This window comes from Giraffa tippelskirchi, chromosome 2 (assembly GCF_054371585.1).
Source record: "Giraffa tippelskirchi isolate mGirTip1 chromosome 2, T2T-mGirTip1v1.2.pri, whole genome shotgun sequence".
In the NCBI taxonomy this organism is placed as follows: domain Eukaryota; kingdom Metazoa; phylum Chordata; class Mammalia; order Artiodactyla; family Giraffidae; genus Giraffa; species Giraffa tippelskirchi.
The window spans coordinates 20,100,251-20,112,575 of record NC_137276.1 but is presented as its reverse complement, the minus strand read 5'-3'; the positions used below and the strand labels follow the sequence as shown (position 1 = coordinate 20,112,575).

Below are 12,325 nucleotides of genomic sequence, written 5' to 3'. Positions count from 1 at the left end.
AGCCTGGACCTACTTCTGGAAGGCAGTTGCAAAGCATGTAATTTCCCAGCACTCCATCACACTTCATCACACTGCCTGTGAATGAAGCTGATGCTGTTTTCTTCGTGCCAGTTTTGTAAATGATGAAACTGAGGCTTGGAGAAGTTGGGTAACCAGCCCAAGCCAATAGCAAGCCAGGGCTGAATCTCATTGCTCCTATTTCACCCTGACCGCTGTCTGGACCCCAGGAGTCTCCCTCCACCTTCCTAAACTGCCTACCTGTCCGTCCCCCATCCTTCTGCAGGGGTGGAGTTCGTGGTGCCCAGGACCGGCTTTTATTGCAAGCTATGTGGGCTGTTCTACACGAGCGAAGAGATGGCGAAGATGAGTCACTGTCGCAGTGCCATCCACTACCGGAACTTACAGGTAACCGTTGGTCTTCCTTGCCTAGTGCCCAGGAGGGGCACTCCCTGGGCTAAGTTTCTGTGAGGTTGTATCTCCTTCCATCACATGGAAAACTCCTTCTGTTCTCTGAATCCTCACTCCACCAGACTTCTCCACATGGTGGCTGCCTCCCTTATGCTCTCAGAGCATCTGTCTCCACTTTAGTACAAAATATTCTATCTGGGTTGGATATTTTTGGCAACTGCTTCTCCTTCTAGACTGAATGACTTGTTAGTGTTCACCTAGCCCATGGTTGGAGCTGATCCCTTTTCATAAGACCTGGATATTTCAGATACAGATATTTCTCTGTGTTTCTCTTCTCCTGTGCTAGTATCCATGTTTGGCTAGAATAAAAGTCACTGTTATGTTCTATTGAAATGTCTGTTCATACTACAGCTGTTATCAAAGACATAGTGTCTGGGACCAGACACTGTTCTATGCACTGGGGATACAACAACAGAAAAAGCGGGTAATAGCCCCTGCCCTCATGGACCTTCCATCCTAGAGCAGTAGATAAGCAAAAAATAAGTGTGTTTCATTGTATATTAACTGTGACATATACAAAATATTCTATATGCCATATTTCATCCAATCTTAGGTGCCATCAGTTGTAAGACACAACACCAATTTTTGATACCAACAAGAAAAAAAATGACTCCATCAACTGGAAAATGCATCTCAATTTCAGAACTGTTTGTACGTGGGGAAAAAACACTTCTTAAAATCAACAAGATATAGCAACATATCCTACAAAAAGACAAATAATATATAGCATATTAGAATGTGATTTACATATGATTTCTGGTATAAGCTGGGGATTAGTGATATAATAGAAATCATAGTAGATCAGATGCTCAGGGGTAAGTATATCAAGATACCTTCTGTTCTAACTGCAAGGAATCTAGACTACATTTTTGAGGCCTAAGGCCTTGGCTCTGGAAGACCTTTGTGGTAGTAGCGTGTCCTAACTCCAGAGCAGATAGTACCATTCAGTTTAATTGTTAAAGAGCGGCTGCTCTGGTGGTTCTTAACCAGGGATGTGAACCAAAATCTGGTAGACAGTGTTTCAGAAGTATTTATACTACTTAGGCCAAGTGTTCAGCAGAATTTGGGAGGGACCCAGGAATATGTAATTTGAGAAAATTCTCCAAATGATTTGAATGTGTACCCCTAGTTAAGAAAACTCAGATACAAGCCAACTCTCTTATTTTATAATTGAGGAAACTGAGGCCCAGAGAAACCAGGAATTTATCTAAACCTTGGATTAGTCCAAGCCTTGGATTTGTCCAAGGCCATCGAGATGGAGAGTTAGCAGGCCTGGAACCAGATTGCCTGACTCTTAATCACTTTGCTGCTTTCACTCTACTAAGCTGGTCTTGTGAACTGAGACTCGTGTCATGGCCTGGGTCACCATCTGCAAGGGACTGTCATTGGCTGTGCCCAAACTCTGGTCATTTAAGCCTCTTGATTTCCCTCCGGAAAGCAGCTGTTGTATGACCGAGAAAGTCACGGGGCCTGGGGCCCAGGTCCCGGCCTTTCCAGGGGATAGGCAGTGACTTGGCCAGGCAAAGGATTCAGCTTGGGCTACACAGAGCCAGCTGACGGCAGTTGTCTACCGTGAAGACATCATCACCACCCACCCACAACAAGGGGAAACCTCTAGAATGGCAGAGCTGAACGGGGTCTTGAAGATAATCCGGTCCTGATTTTCCCAAACCTTGGTCTGCAGCTGGAATCTTTTTAAAATGTGGGTTCCTGGACCTATCCTATATTTGCTTATTCATTTTCTCTAGCGTGGGGCCTGAGAATCTACATTTAAAGTCTTTCCAGCAGATTATGATACCTCAACATGAGAACCTTCTCATCCGGCCTTCTTGGCTTGACTGCGTAACCCCCAAGGAGACACACAGCTCAAGATCACCCAGGAAGGTTGGAAGAATGCAGACTCCCAGGTCCTTGAATTCTAAACCCTGTGCTTTTTGCAGGACAACAGACTTCACTGTGTTTTGGGCCTCTGGGCCAAACCCCCAGGCAGACTCGCCTCCCTGTAGCAGGCCATGGCCACTCCTGTGGTCCCAGGCCTGTCAGGTCCAGACGCTGGCTAAGTCCCTTACGCCCGCCAACTGCAGTTCAGATTTCCCCGGTGCACCTGTCGGGGAGCTGGGAGCCTCAATCACAGGTGTCCCAGATAGGGTTTCTGCCAGTGGCCTTGACAGACTGTCTCTGTCCACACAGACGCACCCATCCCACCCCCACTCCATGTTACATGTGTGAAAAGGGAAGAATTCAGACGGGAGTGGCTGGTGCTGGCTAACACCTCAGTCAGGCAGCTTGTAAATCTAGCACCCCGGGAGGCTGTGAGGCGGGGACAGGGGTTGCTCCTGGGGGTAGGGTGGTAGGAATCTTCATTTTCTCTCAGCAGTCCCGCTGTTCTCTTGTGTTCTGAGAGAAGCCACAGCAGATGGTCAAAACAGCAGGTGGAGTAGGTGCTAGGTGGGAAAACTAGACGCTTGCTCAGCCCCAGGTCCGATACTCGGTACACCCACCCACTTGCCTTCCCTGAGACGAGGTGAAGGAGCAACCCAGTCCTCCAGCAGCAGCCTGATGCCCCGGAATCCACGGTCTGCCTCTCTACATCAGTCTCACCCACCTCTCAAAGCCAACCAGTCCCTCCTAGAGACACCAGGTCAACTCCATCACCTCTCGCACATCATCGTGTCTGACCCTCAGATTCACCCCTGGAGGAAGAAGGAGGAAGAGATCATCCTTCCATTAAACAGTTTAGGGTCTGAGGCTGGGAGAAAATGAGTGGCTTTCCCAGAATCAGACAGCCAGTGCCAGTTACGATCAAGGCAGCATTGACTTTTTGGCCAACCCAGTATATAGCCCAGGATCCTACCATCCCACTAACAGAAATCTAACCTACAGAAATAAATTCACCAATATGTAAATATGTACAAGGACACTTATTGCAGTTAATTTATTATAATAAATGTATAACTTATTGCCAACATTTTTGGAAACAGCCTGAATGTCCAGGAATAGGATAGTGATTGAGTAATTGATGGTTCACGCCTATGACATTGCTGGGTGTTTATTCCATGCCAGGGTCTACGTTTGATGCTTTATGGTACCTCTCTGGGACGTCACAGCAACCTTGCCCAGTGGTTACTGTTATTACTCACACTTAACGGATGCCAAAGATATTGGGGAACTTGCTGGCTGAGAGCCAGCCTTTGAACCCAGGTCATATGATGGCAAAGCCCACACACTTGACCGCTGTGGGGGACTGAACCCTGCTGACTCTTAATCCAGCACTCCTTGCACTGCCCTGGGCTGCCCCAGCCATCAGAGGATATCCAACTGGGGCGTAGGGCATCTTCTGGTTCTCTCACTGCATTGAATCCAGAACCTCAGGAGCAGCCTGACAGGCTCACCGGGTTGGACTTGGGGGGCCAGTGGGAACATGGGTGCTCTGAGGTGGGGTGCAGGCAGCCCCCTGCCAGCCTGTCTGCGGAGTCTCAGGTGTCGGGCTACAGTTTTGTCTTTCACAGTAGGTATGGGACAGAGCTGCTCCCCTCCCTGCCCTTCCAGCCTCCCTCTCTTTCCTCTGCCTTTTACACGTGGACGTGCTGCCTGGATCCTAGGGCTCACTCTGGACAACGAGTAGAGTTGTTGTGAGGATTAAATGAGTTTATAGAAGAAAAGCAGTTAGCACTGGATCTGGGATAAGGGCTATGGATGTGTTTGTGTTAGGTTCTGCACTTCCTCTGTTTCTCCAGGAATCATTTGTAAACTAACATAAACAGGGTGGAGCTCATCACTCAGCCTGGGATCTGGGGCCCTGGAAGGATCTGGGGAGGGAGAAGAGGGGTCCCACCCTAGGGGGGCAAGATGAGAGGAGAGGGGGCCAAGCACACAGCCCCTTCCTCTCCTGCCAGCTCACCACTGTCTTTCTCCCTCCCCACTCTGTCCCTCTTTCCACCACAGAAGTACTTGTCCCAGCTGGCCGAGGAGGGCCTGAAGGAGACGGAGAGGGCGGGCAGCCCAGGGCCCCAGGACAGCGGAATCGTGCCGCAGTTTGAAAGGAAGAAGCTCTGACACTGCTGCTTGAAGGGGGAGAGGAGGGCCTGAGAAGTGGGGCCTTCCTGCCAGAGAGGAAGGAAGACCAGGGAGCCCACGGCAGTGCCTGAGTCGGTCCACAGAGACTCACGAAAGGCCCGGAGTGCCTCCCAGAGCCTTCACCCCGGCGTGTCCAGTGACTCGTGTTTCCTTCGAACAATTTTTCAATGTGCTTGTCTCTCTTCCTCTCCATCTCTCACTCCCTCTTTCTGTGCCCATAAAATCCAACTTCTCAGGGATTTTCACAGTGTTCCAATTCTTGGTGGGATAGGCTAGGTCAAGCCAGGCTGAGTCCTCCAAAAAAAAAAAAAAAGATTTCACGGAGACTCCTGGGTCGAGAACCACGTCCCTGCCTGGCGTCCTGTGTGTGGGGGGTGGGGGGGCTGAGTTGGGTCCTACGGTCCTGGAGGGGGAAGCCCTGGACCACCAGCAGGCAGAAGCTGGGAGCTCCTCGAGCTCAACCGCCTTTTTGAAAAGCCCTGATTTTCATAACTCTTTTATCCTCTCCATTGTTCTAGAAGCCCACCAGATTCAAGCCTTAAAATTTAAGGAGGGTGAGAGCCCTTTATTTTAGAAGCTCTGATCATTTCCCTCCTGTTGATTTCAGGAGATGCCAGGGTTTGTTCTCCTCTGGATATTGAGTTTGGTCTAGATTGACTTGAAATAAAAATGAAAACAGAAGCATCTTCCCCCTCCAGCTAAAACATTAGAAGTTCAGGACTTCTGTTGAAGACTGGCCTCACAACCGTGCATGGTTGGCTTGAGAGACACCAGAACAAGGAAAAGGCACCCATCCTTGACTCATCCTTTGGTGCCTGCACACTGGGTACCAGCAGCCTCACAGTGGGATGGTTTTTAAATGGTCTCTTAGAGGCAGGGGCAGCTAAGGAGAGGGAAGGCTGCAGGACCGAGGAGCGTTGAGGGTTGCCAGGTGTTTGTAGATGGGCCCTTTCCAACTAGGCAGAAGGCCAAAGGCATCTCAGAGTTTACCCCATGTGCAGACTTTGATATTAAATGTTATGAAGCACAGAGCTGCTTCCCATCAGGCTGTGGGTACTGGAAGTCAGTGCCTTCAGGTCCTGGACAGGACAGGCTGCGGGGGTCTTGGCTGAGGTTCATTGGGAGGGTTTGGGAAAAGGTGCTGGAGGAAATGAGGCTCAGTTGAGCCCTGGAGAAGCCCTTGAGAAGGTCAGAAGGGAGCCTGGTACTGCTTCCTCAAGTGAGACACTTGCCCGGAGGCAGCCGCCCTGGCTCAGCTCCTAGAATATGGTTCCTGTTAGTTCTATTCCTGACCACAGATAGGTAGGCTAGGACAAGATTGCTTGTTTTATTTTAATGTTTAGCTTTTTTTTTCTTTTTATGGTAGATAAGACTATACTGCATATTCTGTTTTCTGTCCTCTGCACTAAAAGCAGAAGGTAGAGAGATGGATTATTTGAGTTCCACACTGACATCTTATCAGTGAGAAAATTCAGCCTCAGAAAGGAAGGGAAAATAGAACATACGAGGATCACGTGTAAACCTGGGGGCAGGTGGCATCGGCAAGGAGAGAACCGCTGGGGACCTGTGAGAAGAGTTCAGGCAAGCTTCAAACAGACCAGCTTGAACAGGAGTAAGGGGAGGCTGGAAGCAGTGGGAAACCTGAGCTTGGCATCGGGCAGCTGTGGGCCTCAGAAAGGTGAGTGTCTCAAAGAGAGTAGAGTTTGAAAACAGTGACTCAGCCCAGACCTGTTCCCCTGGCTGACTTCTCTGGTTTTTACCTGGTGTTCTAGAAACCGGCCTCCTCCATTTCTCAGAAACTTGGATCCTATGTGTCTTTCTTCCCACTGGTGGGAAGTCAGGGGCCAAATCTCTGAACCTTGCTGGGAAAAACCTAAAGCCTAAAACTGCATTTTCAGAGAGGCTGGCAGTCTTTTCTCCCAGCTTAGTGGAAGCTGACCCCGCCAGCTCACCGCACCCCCCCAACCAAGCAGTGTTTCCATGGAAACCTGGATGGCTGTTCAAACAGCCATATCCCCTAGTAATGTAATGGCTCTCTTGCTGATAGACCGAACTTCCCTGTATTTTAAAGCTGGAGAACGGCCCTGGGAAGAAGAGAGAAGAAGCTCTTTGCATATAATAAGAACCTTTAATTTAAAAAGTCATCTAAGGTCCTATATTTGTGTGTATATATATATTTATTTTTATTTATTTTTATACAATTCCATTGGCATAGTTTCACCCACTCTATAATTTGCAGTTTTTATTCCTATGTGTGTCATACACAATGCAGTATTAAAAGCAACCAGGAAAATATTGATTTTTTTTTTTTAAAGCTTTTCTTCAGTGTTTGTTAGCCATTTCAAAATGTCTCCCTGGAAAGGCTGTTCAAGAGCAGCTGCTATCTTGAGCAGCACATTTACTCGTACCCTGCATTAATATAACAAAAGGCCTGTGTACTTTTTATTGTAAACACCTGAAATAAGGTATATCCACAGTGTATTCCTGAAGAATTTGGTAAATTTGGTGTTGGTGTGAGCAGCAGCCATTAGTATCAAGGTTTCTCTTGACAGTCTGAGGCTGTGATCTGTTAGATTATACTTGAACTGGACCAGAGTTTGCTTATTGAGCTTGTGAGAAAAAGAAAACCATTAGTTGATTTAAGTTTGAACTTGTAAAGTATTGGAATTTGTTGAGTGTGTCCTATTAATCGTCACCACTTTTCCTGATCTGTATAATTGACCTCAAGTGTTTGTTTTTACAAAAGGAAAAACAAAAAAAGATTTTTAATAAAGAGAATTTGAAAGCTTGTGAGTGAGTCGTCATCTGTTGCACCGGGATCCCTAAGTGTTTGGCCGAAGGATGCTCACTGAGGGTGGAGGTTGGGATTCAGTCCATCTAAATCTAGAATGGACCCTGGGGGGGATAAGAGTTTCTTAGGGGTGAAGCTCCAAGAGGGCTGAGTCTAGGAATGTGGGGAGCTGCTGTTCCCCAGGCCAAAGGGGCTGGATAGAAAAATCTCTTGGCTTCTTCTAACTCTGTGGCCCTTGTTCTCAGTGCTCTCAGGTTATCAGGCCGTTTCTCGAGGTGCCGTCCCTGTGAGGAGGTCAGCCCCTTGCTTGGGTCCTTTTAGCCTTGTGACTTCTGAAGTCCCGTTTCCTTGGGTGCAAGGGCGGGAGATGGTATTAATCACCTCCCCGATTGTTTCTGGGTTAAGGTCCTTGCTGGTGAAAGCAACCGCTATGCTGTGCAGCCCTGAATCTTTGCTGTTTGGGGATTCAGAACAACCCTCCAATTTTCAGTGGTTCTTAAGTTCTTTCTCAACCTAGCAAAACAATGCTCATCTCCCGGGACCAGTTAGCAAGTCCTTTGAATGGCCTGGAATCTTCTCAGGGCCCTCCCCTCCTGTTGGCAGTGCTCCTGAGTCACCGGGGAGGGGCTGGGCAGTCCGGCCCCAGAGGGCAAAGTGAGTGGGGCTGCCTGTAATTAGTGGGTGCAGATCTCTAGATCTGAGGAAAGTTCCCATCCAGCCTGTTGCTGCCCACCCCCTCCCCACCCCCCACCCCCCACCCCCGCCTATTGTGGCCATCCAGGGCTGAGCTCAGGCCTCCAGTTCCCAACCAGGAGGGGTGGGGAAACATCCTTCCCTACCAGTGCCGGCCGTGCACTCGTGGGCCAAGGCAGCCGGTCCTGGAGCTCATCCTGCTGCCCTAAGTTCAGGATCCAGGGTGGCTGGGGGTGCCCTTGGTACTTGGTCCCAGTCCCTCCACGTGGCACAACTCCAGGGGGCATCTCGTACATTGTCTTCTGTAAGACATACCCCCTCACCCCACCGCCTTGAGCTGTGCAATAGAGCCATCCTGCCAGGGAGCCCCCTGAGCTGAGTTCCCTGCCATGCTGGAGGCTCCCGTTTGCTTTCTCATGTTACTTAGGGCCCGAGAGCCTAGTTCTGAGCCAGTCACCTGGGCCTGGACTCTGACATTTAAGACCTGCCTTCTGGGCTCCCTCTTCTCCCCAGGGACCAGTGCCACTCTTTGGCCTGACTCTGCCATGGCCCAGATGCTCGAGTTGCTCCTCATAGTCCCCAGAGGCCAGGCCACTTAGATACTGACCTTGACCCCCATCTGACCTGAGATCTCTGTGCCCCTCTGACATCAACAACTGTCTACCTAGGCAGGGACAGGACCTCTGCGCTCACCCCCAACAGATCTCCATTCTCCTTTCCCACCAGGCCGGCCCTACAAAGCAGCCTAACCCAAGTGGATTTCCAAGCATGTTAGAACAGGATGGCCCCAGGGACCCCCCAAGCCCTGGCCTTCCTTTTACAGGTGAGAAAACTGAGGCCCAGACAGGGGAAGTGATTTGCCTAAGGCAATACAGCTTATCGGTATTAGTTAAGAAGGGGATCCAGATCTCCTGGGTGATCCTAACTAGGCACACATGAGGAGTGTAGTTTCTTTCAGCTAAACCATTTCATGAATTTTGTAGATCTTGTCCTAGCTGGACTTCCGCAATTGGCAAGGACTCAAGAAAAATCACTGATTTTTGTGCTTTGTGTGGATCTGAATCACCTGGGGAGCTTGTTAGAACTAGAGACTCCTGGCACCCCCTCCCCGTGGAGATTCTGCCTCACTGGGTCACGAGAAGGCGTTTGCATCTTAGTGGAGCCTCGTGAGTGATTCAGTGCAGGTGGAGTTCGCTCCTCGCGCTTGGAAAAACACTGCCCTAGCTGTCAACCGGGGACTTACCCAGCAGCTCCTGGAAGAGAAGGGACATTTATTTTGCTGGGGGGAAGGGCAGAACAGATGTGAATGGAGACCATTGAAGGTACGGGAGACTCCAGTGTGGAAAAGGCTTGAAGACGGGGGCCATACAGGGGAGGAGACAGTCTGGCTGTAGCAGGTGGAGATGGTGGGAGCTGGTGGTGGTAGGGGGTGGTTGTCAGACTGGGTTTGGGGCACGTCAGGATTTTGTTTTAGTTGGATTCATATTTACCACGGTTAGGCAAAAGTCTTCCAATGGTCTCTTTATCTTCTTTAATGGCTGAAGGCATTGTAATTATCAAGACTCCTGGTGATAGGCTAGCCCCTAAGGCCAGAGAGCTGTGCAGTCAGCAGACCTTTAGAGGAGACTGGAGTCACAGGGAGCAGGGGCATTCTCCAGGGCCATGTGAGGAAACCTGGGGTTCACACACCCTCTCCTGTGCTCCATGAGCCACCATTAATACTGATATACAGATTATTAAGTGCATGTCACACTCTGTGTGTACTCTGTAGGGATACAGTTTCTTGGCCTCTTTACAATGTTGAGAGACAGGCGCCATTATTCTCCCATTTTACAGATGGGGAAAATGAGGTTCAAAGATGAAAATGGTTTGCCCAGAGACAGCCAGTGAGTGGCAGAGTTGGGATTCAAATCCAGGTCCACGTGACTCTCAAACCATGCTTTTAACCACTAGTCTCTAGTGCCTGTCTCGGGGCTGGGGTCTTCTCTTGTTCCTGCTTTTTGCTAAAACTTCTAGATCCTGCGTCTGCCAGAAACAGTGGAGTAAGGAGGATTCGAGAGCCGGATTTAGCTAGACTCAGGAGTTTATGACTGATCCTGATTGTTAAATTTTGAAACTGACCTCAACACTTCCCTCTTTAGACTGTAGCTAAAGAAAGGTCTCCACCCACCACAGGGTAGGAAAACAAGCAGGAAGGCTGAAGGTGCCAAAGCAACACAGTTTCTTCCTCCCCTCACTCAGGAGGTTTCACCCTAGGAGCTGGGTCTAGGGGTGAGCCAGGGGGTTGTTCCTGCTTCTCTGGGGAGGGGAGGAGAGCACCTAGTTTTGTGTCCTTAGGGAATTTAGTGGTATAAGGGTGTGATCAAAAGGAGATTTCCCATGGCCCCTAGATGCAGGCCAGACTTTGCACTTTTAACCCTTCTTTCCTGAGTGAAACTTCATTGTTTATTTACCTGCCACCTCTTAACAACAAGGAATTGAGATAATATACAACACAGGCCATGTGCAACCAGATTAAGCCAACGGAAATTTTTGAAGCGAGGATTGAGGAAGCCTGGAGGCAACAAGTAGGTGAGAAGGAAGGGCTGAGGCAGTGGTGGTGAATTAACATGAAATGTGACTGGGAGCATCCTGGGAGCCAAGGCAAAAAGAGGAAGCAAGCTACCCTGCTTAGCTTTTCCTGTTAGAATCAAGAGACCATGCCAGTTAATCTAGGGAAATCGTTCTACTTGATTCCAAATTCTAGAACTCCTTTTTGGGACTATACATGATGTTGTGCTAAGAGGCTTGGAGAATATCCTTAGGTAGCCGGCAGCCCAAAGTCAGAGAAGATAGTGGAGAATGCTCTGGAAGGGATGTTAGTATGGTCCCTGGTCCATGTGAAATTGTCTCTGATGTCACAGTAACGCCTCCCAGTGTCTAAAGACCTGACCTTTCCTCTGCCTGCCTAACTCACCTGAGCCAGTATGCTGGCTTGAGTTGGTGTGTTTTAACTTTTCCCCCCAAATTTTTCAAATTTCTCTTGTTATCTGAGCTTCCAGGAGCCAGGTCCATAGGATCAAGAGGCTGTCATCGCAGCCATCTGACTGCTCAGCACACCCACCTGAGAACAGAGTGCTCTGGGTGGGGCCGATCTGAATTCTGGGAAAATCTCAAGGGCATGTACTCTCTGGGGTCCCCCATGGGCTGACCTCAGCCAGGATAGAACCCCACTGGGCTGGGAAGCATTGATTCCCTCAGGCTGAGCCTGGAAACCACCCCAAACCTGCCTGGGGAGGACTGGTCTGGGGGAGGAGGGGAGCAGAGGGCTCCTATGACAGGGTTCACTCTTGCCATCCGCAAGGTTGGAGGAGAGAACTTTCCGGTTCAAGGGTGAGCTCTGTGCTGGGCCTCAGGGTCTTGAGCCCCTATGTCAAATCCACAAGGAACTCACTCAGTCTTGGACAATGTGGACCTCCTGCCACTTCAGTCTCTTCATCTGCACTTGATGTGTGCCTTGTGCTTGCCTGAGGCTGTTGGAGGGAAAGTGCGACATGAGTGGGACTCAGTCAGTCACAGGAAGGCGGTGGTGGTCACTTCCGTCCCTGGGCTTCCCCCAGCCTGAGTGCTGTGCTTCGCAAGCCTGCCGGGAGTTCTGGTCTCCTGAGCATCCTCCCCCACCCCAACTCCCCACCCCGGGGCAGTCCGCCGTCTGTGGAGGACAGTCCCTCTCAGGAGCAAACATGGGTGCATCCATGGGGCAGGCTGACCCCTGTGTTGTCCTGGCCTCTGTGGTCTCCATCTTCACATGCCTCAGGGTGCCATCAGCTGAACCGACTCACCACCTGCCTCATCGCCACCCGCTCTGCTTTCTCACCCCCACAGCCCTCACTTGCGGTCCAGCCTTGCTCAGCACCACATGGGTCCCAGTTAGGCTCCATCTCAGCCCCTCGGTTTTGCACATGGTCTCCCACTGCCTGGATATCATTCTTCTTTCTCTCTGCTTGGGAACCAGGACTTTCTTTAATGTTCCTTCTAAGTAACTGTTACCTCCATTATGAAGCCTTCCTTGACCCTCTTTGTTCTCCCTGCAGGTGTTACTGCTCCCACACTGTGTCCCAGCACACCATCTCCACCCCTAGCCCCACACAGAGGCCTCTCTTTATAGCCCTTATCAGGCTGCCTTGTGATCTGTTTACTGGCTCGTATTGCATTAACCATTGAGTCTACAGGGCAGGAAGCATGTCCTACTGCCCTGCGCCCGTACAGAACAGGCACCAGTAACTGTTGAAGGACAAAGCAGCCCCCTACCCATCC

General features: G+C 50.0%; 1 protein-coding gene across 14 annotated transcripts in view; it reads left to right on the top strand.

The window, feature by feature from the left end:
• RBM20 (RNA binding motif protein 20) overlaps window positions 1–7,335 on the top strand; it is a 199,105-nt gene extending 191,770 nt beyond the window's left edge. For all 14 annotated transcript variants that reach the window (XM_081541119.1, XM_081541091.1, XM_081541109.1 and 11 more), the window contains 2 exons: window positions 284–405; window positions 4,414–7,335. In XM_081541119.1, coding sequence (XP_081397245.1) covers window positions 284–405; window positions 4,414–4,524 — 233 coding nt within the window. In that variant the 3' untranslated portion in view covers window positions 4,525–7,335. The remainder of the gene's footprint in view (window positions 1–283; window positions 406–4,413) is intronic.
• Window positions 7,336–12,325: the final 4,990 nt, after the last annotated feature.